The 17,589-nt window shown below is 40.0% G+C and overlaps 1 protein-coding gene across 1 annotated transcript in view; it reads left to right on the top strand.

Moving 5' to 3' along the window:
• EGFL6 (EGF like domain multiple 6) overlaps positions 1-5,871 on the top strand; it is a 65,164-nt gene extending 59,293 nt beyond the window's left edge. The window contains exons 10-12 of the mRNA XM_006028421.3: positions 1,484-1,570; positions 4,216-4,481; positions 5,764-5,871. Of these exons, the coding sequence (XP_006028483.3) occupies positions 1,484-1,570; positions 4,216-4,481; positions 5,764-5,871 (461 nt within the window). The remainder of the gene's footprint in view (positions 1-1,483; positions 1,571-4,215; positions 4,482-5,763) is intronic.
• The last annotated feature ends 11,718 nt before the right edge of the window (positions 5,872-17,589 follow it).

Raw genomic sequence — 17,589 nt, 5'->3', positions numbered from 1 at the left:
TCTTTCCCTTCCTATACCTTTTCAAACAATGCTTGTTGGAGTAGAAAACGCCAGCAACTGCTGAAAATTATAATGGATTGCACTGTAGCTTTACCAGGAGTGGAACACAGAAAATTATGGTAGTTTCATGCTCACCAGAGGTAACTTCCCATTGCAGTAGTAAACTGATCATTTATGATAGGACCATCTGATTTTGATCTGTTTAGCACTTCTGAAGAAGATGAAAACTACTCATCTGTTAAAAAATGCTGTATATGCTATGGGGAAACTTGGGAACATCAGGCAGTAGAACATATCTCTAGGAGCCTGATCTTGAGATTTAGGAAGAAAGCAGAAACCAGATGGTGGAACAGGAAAGATTGTATGCCAGTAATGATATTCATTGGACTGCAGAAGTCTCTGCTCTGTAGCTAGAGGAATGTCCACTCTACAGAGTTATCAATCATGCAAAGCAATCACTGTCTGGGCAATGGGTATAGGACTAACATGTCTGAGTGATTTTCAAAGATAGGATTTAAACTTAAAAATGACTAACTGAAATTGTGCCAAATCTCAAGAACCAAACCAAATGATGACCAAACAGTTGGACTGAGGGCAAACATCAGATATTTCATCCCAAAAGATAATTTTTTCTCCCAAGAAAACCATAATCATGTGTAAATAAGCTTGTATAATACTGATAGTACTTCTTAACTTATCTCTGGTACCTCTCACTCAACCCCATTATAAAGTATGTTAAAATAAAAGGAAGGAATAACAGTTTTTTTAGGAAATTCAGAGTGATGGCTGATGCATCTGATCTGTTGTGCTTACTATTGCATTACACAGTGCAATATTTTTTATGACATTTCAATTTGCACAACTTAAAAAACAGAGTTAGAGAGTCTGTGCTGTGCTCTAGTCTTTATAGTGTGCCCTGAAGGACAATACATTCAGGCTATTGCAAGATGAGTGTGGTGGCAGGCATGAGTTTCAAACTAGAAGGCTTCTAGCAAAAGAACCCTTCCTCCTCTTTAATGGAAGCAGCTGGTCCCTGTGCATCTCAGCTAGTTACTAATGCAGCAATATTATGTGAGGAGAAAATCTGTCCTTCAAATTGGCAGATCTCATGCTGTTTGAGTCTTTCCAACTCAAAACTAACAATTTAAACTGCACCTGGAAACCAGCAGACAGCCAATGCATAAAAATCACAGCATATAAAATCATGTGCAGACGGAAAACTCCTGCTCTAGCAAGTCACAGCAGATTATGTTAAAAGTTAAAAAAGGATTTGTGACACTGATTCAAAATGTTATGCTTCTGGGGTCTAATTTAGGTCAACATTATTTGAGTGCAGGTTTGGAATAATTTTGTTGTGAATTATACAAGCCATGGAACAAAGAGTCAGATCATTTTTATTTTTTTTAACTTTACATGGAGTAATAACATAATGTGTTGCATTGTTTCCTAATTGACGGGGAGTTTTTCTTTTCCTTTTTTTTAGTTGATTGCAGCTTCAATAAGGGGGTTTGTAACTGGAAACAAGATACAGATGATGACTTTGACTGGAATCCTGCTGATCGAGATAATGGTATTTAAATGGCTATCCTATAGTTATGGTTGAAATTGATCGTTTCTCTTCCAAAAGCAAGACACTGACTGGAATCAGAGGTTGGAATTCCATCAAGTATCTAATTTTTTGGAAAACAAATCCTCATAAAAAGAAAAAAGAGGTGTCTCTTTTATTTCTTTTAAAATATGTCAATGGCAATGTAACAATTTATTATAACAGAATTGATCCCACAGATGAGAAGAAAGTGAAGAATATAAGAAATACAATGTACACAAGGCAACATGTACATTATTAGAGATATCTGCTGAGGCTTTCAGGACAGGTAGTGGATTCCCACTATTTTAAAATTATAGTCAGTTATATTTAATAAACAGGTCATTTTGGTAACAGATCAGAAATTCCAGATACTACAAATTAAAATGAACAACTAGTTGTTTACCTCTTACAGTAAAATGATGGGAGGATACTATTCAAGAACAAATAATGTATCATCTACTGTATTTTCTGCAGGTACAACATATACCCCAAAATTGGGGTGCATGTTTTAAGTGGGGAAATTGATTTTCTTCCCAGTATAGAAGCAGTTAGCCTGACCCACAGTTAGCCTGGTTTGATTCCTATTCCACAGTGCAGCAGCTGTGGGATTACTGTTCAGGCAGCTGAGGGAGTCAGTTGACTTAATGGCTCATTGTTCTTCATTCCAGAGGTGTTAATGACTGTCTCTCTTTTTTAATGGTCTTGATGTTCCACTAATCAAGCTAAACTTTCTAAGGACAATTGTGCTTTCTGCTAGCTGCTCCTGGTCTCTCTCTTCCTGTTTCACAACCTTGGAGAAACTTTAGCTCTTTTCAGAATCATAGATCCACACATGGAAACCAGTCTTCAGCAGCTGCCATGGCTGGAGCAGGGATAGGACAGGACAGGACAGGACAGGAAGGCTGTGTCTGTGTTCTGTGCAACCATAACACCAAAAAAAAATGTTTTTTCTATTCTGCCTTTCAAAAACAAGTTGTTTATTATATTTAAAGGTGTGCTGTATGTAAGAAAATATGGTATATCATCGTAAATATGATAAAACATGACAAAACACTCTAGGAGTGCTACATACTAATGCTGTTCTTATGTTTGTAAACAAAATGCATTAGCCAAAGCTGATTAGCTGTCTGTTAAGATGTAGACAGTATTACATGAGATTTTGCAGCTGGGCCCAGCAGATCACACTGATCTAATCATGCCACAGACAGATGTTCTGTTTGATATGCTACCACCAGTGAGGGTGCAGATATTCACACCCAATGAAGTGCTTCAGAAATGATGCTTGTAAAAAGGGAACATCTTTAAAATGCTTCCTTCACTCTCTGTGCTATCCAGTGGAGAACAATAGCGGGTTGTTGAGTCCTCCAGCATCCCACAGTGCTCTGCTCCCAACTCTCCACCCTCCCCTCAGAGGTGAAAGAGGAGAGTGAAGTGGACAGTCAATGGGAGTTCTCCTAGCTGACTTCAGGAAACTCTGGATCAGAGGCTTGCAGGGACTCCTGCTTCCCAGCCCCCTGACTGGAGAGTACTACTGCTGCATGCGTGTGTAGTCACTTTAGAGGACTCTGAAGCTGAGAGGTTACACATCTGCACAGAGCTGAAGTGCTCTGAATTTGAAGTGAGATTCAGAATGTTTCAAACAAATGTCTGTCCATACCCACAGACAGCTTCCCACACTCTTTACTCTGGACATTCTCTCTCTCTATCACTTTTAGGCCTATTTTTGCTCAGTTTTTCTTCATTCATACTTCATACTTTCCTCCTTCATCCTCACTCTCTTTCTCCAATGCCTTTATGTCCTTTTTCGCATCCTTTGTGTTTCTGTTTAGCTAATTCCCTCTCAACAACTCACCTGAAATTGTCATCCAAAACCTGGAACTAACCCGGCATTTGCTGACTGCCTATTCATTCTGCCCATTTGCCATATGGGCTTCCAAGGGAGGTGGTGCTCTCCCCTACCTTGGTAGTCTTTAAGAGAAGGCTGAATAGGCATCTGGCTGGAGTCATCTGACCCCAGCACTCTTTTCTGCCTAGGCAGGGAGTCAGACTTGATGATTTGTTGAGGTCCCTTCCGACCCTAGCATCTATGAATCTATAGTCCTTTCTTTTACCTTTTGTCTATCTTATCTGTATAGATTACAAGGATTCACATCAAGAAATTGTCAGTTACTCTGTTAGGTTTCTACATTGCAAAGAGCAGCGTTGTGTAGAAATACCATAGCTAGTGTTAAGCAAGTCAGCTTGGGAACTGGAAGTAACAGGTTGCTCCAGCAAGATGTTCCATCCAAACTAATTTACTCTGCCAAGAATCAGGGTTTTATATGGTTGACTTTCCAAGAAAGATTATGTACTGAATTGAGTATATATTTCCTATGAAATTTTTAAGAAAACAAATTTCAAGCTAGTACAAAGAACCACTGCAATTAAAGATGAAAAATTGCATCTAATCAATCCTCCATCAGGGCAAGACAGTATTCATCATTCCCTTTTTCTAGTTTTGTTTTAAATAATTTAAGTAATGAAGCTTCCACTTATTTTCTTAGCAAACTAGCACTGAGTTTACTAAAAAAATATTTCTCATAAAGCACCCATACACATGAAGATGTCTTGTCCTCTTCCATTACAAGGTGAAGGATACTATATGGCAATTCCAGCTTTTGTGGGGCAGAAGAAGGATGTTGGCCGTTTGAAACTTCTCCTCAGTAACCTCAAGCCAAGGAGCAGCTACTGTTTGATTTTCAACTATAGACTTGCTGGAGAGAGAGTGGGGAAACTTCGAGTTTTTCTGGACAGCCACAGAAGTACTCCTGTCTGGGAGCTGAGCAGAGGAAAAGATAAAAGGTGGAGGACTGGAAAAATAGAAGTACTTCAGGGGGTTGAAACCACTAAGAGTGTAAGTAAAAGTGGAAACCGATTACCATAACTAGCACAACAGCTGACATTTCCTGAGCCTTAAGCATTTTCTAAACTGTTTTATGAGTATTAATAGTATACAACTAAAAGCCTTTCATTGTGGTGAGAAATGGGGGCCCAACATTACCAAAAATTTCTAGGGGGCAAAGAAAAAGGAGTTTCCTGTTGAAACTCCAGTGGATATTTAGCTAGACAGAATGTATTTACCCGAGTTGGCCAAGAGATTGAGTATAAAAACCCTTCCATTTTGTGAAATATCCAATCTTTAAGGATCACAACTTGTTGAACCGCTGTTTTGACTCAGGCAAAAAAACCCCCAAAAACCTAAATACATGCACAGAAGGAGAAGAATAGTCCCTCTACCACTATCACTTTTAAAGAGTATCACATAGGCTTTGAGGGGTTTAGGTTGTAGCCGTGTTAGTCTAAGGACATAGGCAGACAAGGTTCTTTGGGTGACAAAGGATTTTTGAACCCGAAAGCTTGCTTAATAACTTTTCTCCAACTATTTGAGTTGGTCTACACATGCAAGGACTTGGCACTAAAGTTAGTGCACTTGACACTAAAGGGCATCTGTACACATGCTTGTGCCACAGCACTGTTTTTAAAAGCACCTGGCACTGCAGTGCATACACTTGTATAAGTAGCAAAATGCATGTCAGTGGTGAGAAAATGGCAGTGGTGTTTTTTTGTTCAAAAGTGCACCACCACCATTTTCTGTGTGCTGACGCACATTTTGCTGCTTATACAACTGTAGTTCACTGCATGTCAGCTCACTGCAACCCACCAGATCTCCGATGCATTACAGGCTGAAAAGGTATAAATGCCCAAAGTTAGTGCACACGCTAATACGCATTAAATTAGGTTAATGCACATTAACACATCTCATGTGGATATGCCCATAAAGGAGGGTATTTTTTGACATAGAGATGACATTTTGTTTGTATTATGACAATAATTATGTAAATCAGTTTGGCTTAGATTTGTGTAGAGGCTCATCAGTCGTTTTTAAATACTATACATTTAAATATTGTAAATTATAAAAAGTTATAGTTTAAAATGTATAGTTTAAATATAGTTTAAATAAAACTTACAGTTTAAATACTATAAATTATAAAAAGTTCAAAGATTCAAGTTGGTAGTCTTACTATATTGGGATAAAAATTAAACCTTTCTGTAGATATAGCATCTAATTTGACATTAATAGATGTTAAATTTTCAAATTTACTACTTTTTCAGAATTTGTATTTCTTCTTTCTCAGGTCATTTTTGAATCAGAACGTGGGAAGGGCAAAACTGGGGAAATTGGAGTGGACAATGTTATATTGATTTCCGGCCTATGCCCTGAAGATGAACTGACAACTATCTGAGCTTGTTTTTGTACCTATGTTTATATTTGCTTTACAAAGTACTGTATTTTGTTACTTCCTGATCTAGATAAAAAATCTGTAAAGTATGGTGTTTAATGTGATGCAACAATGCAAACAGAAAAGCTGGCCTGCACAAAGTGCTCTGTATCCCTTTGGGTACACATTTTTATATGATATATACTAATACAAACTTTGAATGTAGCACTACTGTATTTTATAATGTAAGGTCAGGGTTTATAAAGTGTGGAGATGTTTCTCTGACTTTTCTACAGTACATGTGATTTTATTTAAATACAATTCTTTTTTAGGGTGTTTCAGTATCCAGACTACTTTTTTTTTTTTTTACTACAGAGGACACAAAGCAGTATTTAAGAGAATTTGAGTACCTCTAATGACACTTAAGTGAGCCCATGACATAGCTATCTAGAACCATTTTTTCCAAAGTGCCTTATCCTGATTATTAGCAATATAATATTTTTATCTTGAAACTGTAACATTTATGTTAAAAAAAGATGTTTCTAAGGTGCTCAGTGGGCCTGATTCTTCATTTTGTTTTGTGTAGTGCTTATCTTTGTAAAGAACGTGTGTAAAACCTACAATTTTTACACATGCCTTTCTAGTCACTCTACACTATGAATGCCTACACAGTGTAAAACAGTGAAGAAATCAAGCTCAGTACATTCTTCAAGTGAAGTAATATGTATTGTGACTCCATATTTAAAAAATGTGAAGTCTGACATTTATCTGTTTAGGAATGAGGTAACCTGTTCACTCCTCCATCTGCATGTTTATTTGCCATTAAATTGATGGGCATTAACTTAAACATGGAAGAACGAATGCATCTGACTTGCTAGACTAAACAGATGTTAATGTGTAGATAGCAAAAGTGCTCAACAATAAGCAGCAAGCAATTGCTCCTTTAATGGAGGGAAAAATGTTTTCAAGTAGTATCATTTCTTTCACATGTATAGTCATTGCTAATAAAATATGAAAAAGTCCACTAGGGTTAAGAGATGTCTGTGTCACAGTTGTTATTATCTAAATGATCCTAGTGTATAAACAACTATGTGTATCTTAAAAGGAAGAAAAAGGAATGCCAGATGTTACAATGACAGTAACAAGAAAAACATTATTAGGAACAAAAGAAGACCTGCCACTGATGTGCAAGAAACCTGATGGAAAAACTAATAAATATCCACTTTCTTTGCGATAAACTCTTATTCTCTGCTCTTTAAAATGATTTCCCTTTAATCCATATGTTCCCACTCCACAGCCCTAAACTCTTAAGTTATATGTAAGGATGTGCAAGACAATGGGTTTCAGGTTTGGTCTTTCAACTGATTCTGCAGTTCCTGTGAAAACTGTTGGGGTATGTTTATAAAGGTGTTTGCCTTTTTATATACATATATTCTTAGTTTCTGTAATACTTTCTCAGGGTTTCAATTATCTATATCCACTTTTAAGCACCAACTGAAGTCAAACTGTTTTAGAAGGACTACACTTGATCTGAGCTGACAAGAGGCTACTACAGTTACTTGGATATCGGGATGCACACAATTAGTTAATTTTTTCTTCTTGTAGGTAACTAGCTTTAAGTTGCACTCTCTTCTCCACTGATGAAGCATTCTTTAGATACTTAATAAGAGACAGAAATATAAGGAGGAAAATATAAGTACTAGTTAAATGTTTACAGTCATTCCAGGGATGTATGTGGTAGCCGTGTTGGTCTGAGACAAAAAGAAATGCAAAAATCTAGAACTCTTGGTTCCAAAATAATACCTGTTATTAGACCAACTGAGAAATTGCAAAAAAATGCATTTCTTACTGTTATTCCAGAAACTTTTTACATGTTGATAACATGCAAATAAGCAGAGGTTGAGTTTGTCTAACAATATCATAGATTCACAAGCAGCACAAGAAAAATTTTTACAACCTCAGTGAAGGTTCTCATTAATAAATTAGTGGGTAAGCACCTACTTGCTTAGTTTCTTTAGGCTGTTATGTAAAAACACTGGTCCTAACCATTAAATTACAACTGAAAAATGATCTTTGCCAAAGGTTATAGGTTCAGAACTATTTGATTTAGGCCTGTTATTTATTTAACTTGGTAATAGGCTCAGTAATGCTTTCTTATTATCTGTAACATTAATTTTAATCTTTTCCCTAACCTGAGCCTTTGTTCAACCTTCTGGTAACTGTAAACCAAACTATAAACCTTCTCATAATATACCAACTATACCAATCAAGACAACTATTTTTAAGAAGAACTAGTCTGAACACGATGAAAAACAGAACATATTGCAACTGCACACACAAAGCAATTCTGGGGTCTTACTCATGCCTGCCACAGAAAATAAATATTATTAATACAGTTCACACCTGGGCCAGACAGTTTAGAAAAGGTTTACTTTGTTCTTTTATAGCAAGGGATAGAATAACAAACCGTTTTCTAGATCCATCTAAAATTGTCTGGCTACAGTTCTACAGTACAGTAGGTGTGACATATGACAGTAAATACTTAAATGTGCACAGTTATGTCAGTGATCAGCTAACATAGAAATGACATGAAAGATTTATTTGGTCACAAATGTAGCAGTAACTCAAAATTAATCTAGGGAAATTCAGAGCATGATCTAACTCTCATTGATGTTCAAATGATTTCAGTGAATGATGGGATCCAGTCTGAAAGCATAAAATTTATTGTTTTCTGAATGCAATGCCTCTAAGCTATCTACAAAAGTGGAGTATGGAGGGATAGGCCAAACCTTGGATTTTTCACATTGTCTAAAAATGAAACTTGTGTCTGACTGTTATACATATCATTAAGGATGACTGAATAAGCAAAGATAAGTGTCTCCTGCACTTTGGTCCTTATTTGATTCCAATACAATATACTCCCTAGTGCTAGGAATCTTTCATTTTTTCCTAACCTGTCTGTACAAATGTAATGAGTCTTTTTATGAACTAGATCAGGGGTAGGCAACATTTTAGGCCGGTGTGCCGAAAAAACCACAATGTCTACCTTGTAAGGTCCCGGGATGCTAGCATGCCCAAAAAACAAAACTGAGGTGGGGGATACATGTCATGATGCACTGCATATTAATATAGTTAATAATCGTAAATGCTCCTTTTTTTTTTTTTACAGTAAATACCAGCTTTTCTAAAAATTCTAAACCTGGTAACAATAAATAAAACTGCATATGCTACCTTTGCTGTTGTGTATTCTTTTTTCGTTAAGCATGTAGTGATGAGAGAGAGAAAAAAAAAGAGAGAAAGAGGAAAAGAGAAAGAGAAGAGAGGAAAAGAAAGGGAAGAGAGAGAAAAGAGAGAAAAAAGGAAAGAAAGAGAGAGAACCAGACACACATGTGCAAACAGAGAACCAGACGTGCACACACACAGAACCACACGTGCAAACAGAGAACCAGACACACCTGTAAGCATACATGCAGAACAGACACATGCACACCCACAGGCCCAGAACCAGACACATGTGTATGCAAGCACACACACAAAACCAGACACACACATGCAGAAGCACACAGAACCAGACACACAGACGCATATGCATACACACAGATGCATACAGCCACAGACACGCGCACACATGTGGCTGGGCTGCAGGATAGAGTCCAACCTGACAATGCCCCAGGGCCACCACAGGCACTGTGCTTCCCCAGGAAACCAGCGCCCAGGCTGCAGGGCAGCCTGCTGAGGTCCCAGCCCAGAGCCTGCCCATCAGTCAGCTGCAGGGGTGGTGCTGGGGAAGCTATGGCCACCCCAAAATTCACCTTAGCCCCCCCTGTAACCACCTCTTCCTGGATGGCCGGGGCTGTGGAGCCCCAGCACCAGCTCCACACTGCATGCGTGCCTTGGGGTGCAAGGTGGCTCCTCCACTGCCATCTGCCTAAAGGGGTGTGCAGCATAGCCCCCCCAAAATTTGCCATAGCCTCTCCCCATAGCCACCCCTCAAGCACCGCTGCTGCCCACCCACCCTGTGCAGCTGAGCATGCCTGCTCCCACCCTCAGCGCAGCCCTCTTTCCCCCTTCCTCTGGGAAGAGGCTGGTGCCCCCCCAGGGACTGGGTATCTGCTGCCAGCCACGAAGCTTGTGCTGCTCTCAATAGGGCTTGCAGCCTCCCAGCTGCCTACTGGGAGGAGCCCAGGCTCTGGCTAGAAGCAGCTGCCCAGAACCCAGACTGGCCATGGTGTGCGGTGCAAAATGGCCTTGCTTGCCATGCTTTGGCACACATGCCGGGGGTTGCCAAACCCTGAACCAGATCCTACATCTGGATTATAAATAGATTTGGTTTCTTCTGGGAAAAATAAAAGCAATTTAAGATCATTTTGAAAAGATTAATCCCCCAAATTGAAGGTACTATAGCAGATGCCTCTTCAGGAAGAACTGAGTAAGGCACTGGGCAATGAAAGAAATATAACAGCATGGAACTCTTTCTCTTTAGGGCATTTTTAAAAAATTTCTTTTCATAGCCTGCTGGCCCTGAATTCCTCTCTTAAAGAATCACCAATACCTTACTTAAAAATAAATCTGCTATCCATGAGCTTGACTTCTATTCAGTTAAACATAAAAAAGAAGTTCATTCCCATTACACTCCTCTAAAACCAAGAGTTTAAGATGGACCAATTGAAAAAAAAGACTTATAAAAACATGTATTTAGAGTGCAGAGTGACAAGCAACAAAGCAAAGTGCAAGCAGGACTGTGATAGCAAAGAAGTTATGCAGAACCTCTGTTAGAAATAAGGTGTCAGAGTAACCACAGTTTCTTAGAAAGCAAGAAGGAAGTGGAACATAAATTCCAAAATCCCATATAGAATACCAAATACATTGCTCTGGCATAGGATCACTCATGGACCAGTTTCATGGGTGCCCTGCTAATATGGACATGTTGAATTTCAGGAGTATGAGCCGACAGGCACAGAATGGAGGAAGGAACTTCCAGAGTCAATTCCAAGGTGCATTGTCTGCTCCTGGTTTTTTTATGCCTTCATTGTCTCTTGTTATATTTGTCCCATTGACTCTGCCAAAAAACATAAAGAAAGGAACTTGTCCGGAGCTGTAGACATTCCACCCATAATTTAAAAAAACACAGTAGCATAAAATAGCTTGCTCCAAAGCCAATAACCACCAGCAATAGCAAATCAAAGAGTACTCCAACACACAGACATTAGCCATAATCAGAGCCTTTGTACTGTTGACCTCAAAGAGCCTACATGAAAAGAGGAGCCTTACAACATATCCTAAAGTCAACAAAACGGGGCTGTTTTGGACAAAAATGGAAAATGAGCACTAAGCTGAGAGGAAAATGACCCTCTGGCTACTTCTTCTCTTTTATACTGTGGAGCCTCCAGTCTCCAACTCTTCACTAACTGCAACTACAGCAAGACAGCACAGAGAAAATAGTGGTGCAGGCTAGGCAGGTCCATTATATGTCTAAGCATGACCTCTTTAACCTATCCAAAAACTAAGTCTCAGTGCAGATCCAGAGCACTGGTGTCACATACTCCCAATGATAAACTGGGCTTACAAAACAAGGGGACACATGCTGGCCGAACTTCGCTTGACTTAAGGGGTAATTCCAGGTACACTGCATTGCCATGGTCCAGTTTTGAAGTAACAAAGCCAGGATTATGGTAGCAAAGAAGAGAATCATCGTGATCTCAAGGACCAGATTAGGAGGTGGGTAGAAAAAACAGCATGCCTTGCCATTGAGCAGCTAGAGTGTTCCTAAATTACAAACTCTCATACTAAATAGTGGATAAAGTCCCCCTCAGCTGAGGCATCAAGTGAAAAGTAAATGACAGCATTGACCTTTAGCTGCTGGCACAGGTTAATTCTTGAATTGTACGATGGGGGTTCTAGCAACGCAGTTATGTTGCTTCTGTATGGATATTCATGGTACAGAAACCATCCTACTGCAGGAGTACGGTGGCCAAAATGCTCTGTTTCTCATTTGTTGATGGCTGCTTCTGTCATCCATTCCAGAGATGGCTATAATCCCAAACGGTGATTGCTGTACATACTGCTATCCCTTTTGACCTTCACAGATAGCCAACATTTGGGTATTCCTATATGAATCCGGTTAGGAGGAGAAATTGGTGATGGAGAAGAATGTATTTAAGTCCATTCTATTTATTTACAAGAAAAACAATATCCTTCTTTCTTAATAAAAGGAAGAATGAAATAACCAGAAAAATTTTCGCTGCCCATAGCTTCAAAGCCCTTTCTTTCAGCTACAAGTTTTACCAAAAGCTCACTCTCAAGGTTTCTCCCAGGAGTTCAGATTAGTGCTTGCTCAGGCTGGTCTCTCAATCTGTTTCTGAGCTCTATTTGTGACTCTCCACCCCAGATGTCTCTTCTGCAACCCACTCGCCCCCAAAACAATGCTCAACAATGCTTCTCTGCCTTTGTCTTGCATGGAGACATTCATTGTATGTTGTGCATTTGGAGGCAGCTGTTATTTCAGCTCCATAAACTCATTCCTGGGGGGAGGGGGGGAGGCGTTAATTGTATTTTCTATTATTTGTCCCTGTTGCTACAGGGTATCTTTTAATCCCTGCTACTTACTGAATAAGAAGGCAGCATTATAAGGCTGCAATTTGAAGTAGGCAGCTGAGGTAGGAATAGCTGTAGGAGAGTAAGCAGCCAGGGGAAGTCAGAAGGGCTGCAAAGTAGCTTGCTTGGGAGCCAGCTGCAAGACAGTAGGGCAGAGCTACACACAAGCAGGAAGGCAAATTGCAGATGAGCGCAGGCTGCTCATTAAGATGAGGGAAGACACCTCTAACTGGTCAGGGGATCACCTTCTTTGTGGCGTCTCCAGTCCACCCTTTCTATATGGTCTGCTCTCAGTATTCTGCACAGGCCCCTGCTTCTGGTGTTGGTACTGTCAGTCTTGTGAGGTACACTGTTGTGCTCCAGGGCATCTCAGGAGATGATTCATGGTTTGCTTCTCCTGACAGACACATTAGTCTGTTGCATAGAGACCCCATGATGTCATGAAAAAGTTGCATCTACCGAGACCCACTCTCAATCTGTTCAGGCTCCTCCATGTGTGCCATTTGTAGTTAGAGCCGGATACTAACTCCTCATGGGGTAATTACTGAGTGTAATTCCTCACTGGCTCCATTCACGTGATTGCTTTGAGTGGGAGGTTGGACTAGGGTTGGTGAGCAGGAGGGTTGGGTCGCTTCCAACCCTCCTTGTCTATGATTCTATCACTGGTGCAGCGAATACAACAGTACTGTTGTCTGGGTTAGATTGATCTAAGTGCGGATCTGTACAGACATTCAGGGAGATTAGATAGGGCAAAAAATGGCTGGCCCAATCTAAATTACCTCACCTGAAGAGGTGAGCTAAACTAGATTGGAAATGAGTTACCCTGATCTACTGAACATCTGCACACATTCAGAGTGCAGCCCTGGGGATGGAAAACCCAGCTGCCCACCACAGCCCCAGGGCTGTGTTCTCCCTATCCATCCCACCCTGACCTGGCTATCTTTATACCCCCAACCCTGCCAACCCCATCTACCTCAGACTGACAACCCATCCCCCTGACTTGTCAACTTCCTCCATGGACTACCCCCAATTCCTCCCCTCCAATTCCACCTGCCCTTCCCTCCACTTTCTCAGCATGGCTTCCAGGACCAGCAAGTGTGTGCACAAGCCTCTCCCAATCTAGGATCATACAGCTGTATGATTGTTGTCAACAATAGTTGTTATAAGCAGGGATACTGGTTTTCTCTGATAAAAAAATCTAGAAATGCAGCATACTGCCATGTGTGTCTGCAGCAATCCTCCGCTCTCCTGCAGTAAGTATGGGAGGATTGCCTCTATTTTCAGGGGACTTTCCTGCTTTAAAATCCTTCCCTTGGCAAATGTAAATCAAGTGTGGCAAATGTCTGCACAAACCCTGAGTGAGGAATATCTAGATGTCTCCCAGGTATTATTTTGCATGTTATCTTTCAGTTTCTATTTAGAAACATGAAAGCAACATTAAAAATTAGGAGGAAAGTCAATCGGTTTCTTACCTCTCTGGATGTAAAGGGGGGAGGAGGGCTGTCATCCTCTCTTCTGGACTATGGAATTCATGGCACACTGTATAACTGACGTGGAATACAAATAATGTTTCCTAGGGAAATTTCAAACAGCTTTCAACCTATTTTCAACACCCGCCCCCCCCGGCCCCCGTCAGTGATCTGGTCCCCCTCCAGACACGAGAGGCAACAGTCACCCATGCCCCAGGGCTTGTGCAGGGGACACAGATGCCTCCCTTCCCACCCCCCTGCTGCCTTCCTGCAGCTGACAGATGGCCGGGGCAGGGCTCACTGGGTGCTCAGCTGGAGTAGTTGAGCACAGGATGAGTGCTAGTGCACTCCCTGTGAGAAGGAAGTTGCAAAGGAGGCTGGGATGCCAATGCACAGTGACCTAACTTGAATCAGTAACAGCTCTGGTACAGAAATTTGATCCACCAGTCTAATGTAAATTGATTAGATTTGAGTGAACATTGATCCATGTCTATCTTAGATTGAGTTCTGCCATTTTTAGGCCAGTCTATGTACACCGAACTTCTGTACAGTTGCAGGTATAAGTGTAATGGCTGTACCCGGCCATGATTTGCTCCAATGGATTTGTTTAACCTTTTCTGTTTGTTTAAATGTTGTAAAATAGACCTGGTTCCATACATCAAGAATACTGTAGCATGAAGTGCAAAGTATCCATCAAGTATACTCCAAGTCAGTGATTCTCAATCAGAGTGCTGCAACACTCTGGGGTGCCTTGAGATCCATTCAAGGATGCTGCAGGTTGCTACACAATGTTAGCACTGTTAGTTGTGAAAACATGATTCACATGATAAATCTAGAGATTGCAAATAGGAATCCATAGTATTAAAAGCATTCTGACCTCTTATGCTTTTCTGAGTTCTTTGCAATAGATTAATATGCTCTCTTCTATTTCTGTAGTCAAAAATAAGTAAAATCTAAAAGCTGGCATTTTCCCAGTGGTGTCTCCAGCCAGCTTCCTTGATCTAAAAAGGTTGAGAACCACTGCTGTCTTTGTGAAAAAAATGAAAAAGAATTTAAGATTTGTTGAGCTTGTATTTGAATGTGCAATGTTACATAGGTTAGACAAATGCTTGTCCAAACCATTTAGACAGAGCTGATCCTTCTTCAAGCAGGGGGTTGGACTAGATGACCTCTTGAGGTCCTTTCAGCTGTATTTTTCTTTGATTTCTTTGATTTTTCTTTCATTACTGTAATGGCATAAACTAATTATTTTTTGAACAGTAATTAAATCATCATTTAAAGCATTTTATAATTACATTCTGCATATGCATAGTATGAGATGTGAATGTGAAAATGAGAATCTAAACTTACTTTTTGTTGAATCTGTTAAGGACAAGGAATACACAGGTTTGCTTTACGTTCACAATATATTTTGCTGCCAAACTGGACAAACCCAGGGTATAGTACAGTAAGTAAATTTTCAACAGGAAAACACAGGAGGAAAGCCAAGTTTAGAAGCAGATAACCAGTTTATCAGAAGTCTGTGTATTGTGCAACATGCTGATAATTATACTTGTTGACACTCAGCATTAGACATTTTAAAGGTTATACCAGCAAACTTTTGTAATATATGCTTTCTATTGGATAGTGTGATAGACCTGCTTATGCATCCGAATATGACTATGCTGCTTTCTTGTAGGTGATACCCAGATGATATAACCAGTGCTTTTGAAACAATTTGAAATTGCATGCAAAACTAAAAGGAAACATCATTGTATCTTTTTATTGATTTACACTTCTACTCACTGTCATGAGAACAGATGTATCCTCTGTGTAGTAGTGTTTACTGGATTTGGGAAACAGCTGAAACTGCAGAGTAAGAAATTAAATCCCTGTCTCCTGCCAGTGATGGACTGAAGTATGAACATATTGGCCAATCAGACCTATAGATTCCAGAAAGGAATCTGGGGTGTAGGTTGTAACCATGTTGATCTAAGGACATAGGCAGACAGGGTTCTTAGGGTTAATCTGATATTTAGAAAGGAGTATTCAAAATCATTTCAAAATATTCCCTTTGCAGCCTCCCAGACCTGTAATGAATTTGCTTTCTAACAGCATCTGCCTATCTTTATTGAGTTTACTTCAGCAACATTCTGACTCTGAGATTTTTATTGATTTCTACCATGTGATTGATTTCTACCATTAATAACCTTAACCAATCTTTGAGTATTTTTCAAGGACAATGTACCTATGGTACAAAACCTGCAAGAGCAGGCTAAAAATCCTGCCTCCCTCAAGATTTTGTGCTACTTAAAGGAATCTAACTTGTTTGCAGAAACTGATCATAATTCTGACCATGTTTATATCCAGGCATGGTAATATAGCATATATAGGCTGTTGCCACCAGTGTTTACCATCTCATCTGCACAATGGTTGCCATGTGACCAAGGAAAAAGTAATTAAAACTGCCAGATTTCTTTCTGACTTCTACCTTATACAACCCGGAAGTGGATGTCTGGAGTGCATTTGAATTTGGATTTGAATCCTTGCATTAAAACTGAAGCATTTTAAGGATGACATCTGTAGCCCTGCCTTTCCTGTGATTTTTCAGAAAGGATGCAGGTTTTTAACTCATTCATCATAACTTTGGCCTTTAAGCTTTCTTGTTAGAATTATGAGGTCAAATGTTGCTAAATTACATTGGTGTAATCTAAAGTAACTCCACTAACTTCATTCAGGACACTCCAGATTTATGTTGTTATTGAGGGCTGAATTTGACCCTGTTTCTTGGTCTAGGATACTTCTAGGAAATGACCATCAATCAACACCTCTTAGTATTTTGAGGCAGGATGCAATTTTCCCTATTCCATTCTACAGAAAACAGCTGGTATCATTACCTGTGCAACGGATCATGGGATTTTGGAAAGTTTAGAGTCATAGACCCAGTGCCTGTGTCTAGGGAGTTAGCAGGAAATTATTGTCAATCAACCTTTCCAATCAGAATGAAATGCTTTTGAGCAGCTGTGCAGGGGCAGTGCTAATAGGATTTCAGAGGAGGAGGACAGTCTACATCAATTTCTTCTCCTAAAACAAGCAAAATAAAGGGATTTTGGGGACAATTTCTAATTTTGATTCAAATAATTACAGTAAAAAATTGTAAATGGCAGAAAAATCCTTTTGGTACTTCACTGCTTAAGCAAAATCCTGAATGCAGTACTTCAAAACTGATTAGTGGCTCAGTTCTAGTAAAGCTGTGCTTTTCATATCATTGGAGCAAGTGAGCCACCATCATGCTGTCAACAATATCTATTTGTTCCAGTCTCGCTTCTGATAGCATTAAGTGCAGAAGTGGTAAGCTGTGTTAGTCTGAAGTCAGGCAGAGGTTAAGGCAGGGTGGCACTTTAGAGACTGGATGAGAGAAGTGCGAGCTTTTGTAGGAAACAACCTACCTTGTTAGATGCTATGAATTCAATAAATATTTTATTAAAATAAGTAAATTAAATACACCAAATAAGATGACTGCCAGAGCATCTCTATGGTTAGCCCTCACCCTGATGCTGAAACATGCTGCCTGCTCTGCACGGGCAGGCAGCATGCCAGCAGGGAGCTGGACCAAGGCTCCAGTGCAGTAAGTAAGGGGTGGCGGGAGCTGGAGGAGTGGGGAGAAGACCCACACCAGCCTCTCCTGCTCTCCCAGCTC

Source organism: Alligator sinensis, unplaced genomic scaffold, assembly GCF_000455745.1.
Source record: "Alligator sinensis unplaced genomic scaffold, ASM45574v1 scaffold1192_2, whole genome shotgun sequence".
NCBI lineage: Eukaryota > Metazoa > Chordata > Crocodylia > Alligatoridae > Alligator > Alligator sinensis.
Note: the sequence above shows the minus strand (reverse complement) of the source record. Positions and strands in the feature narration are given on the sequence as shown.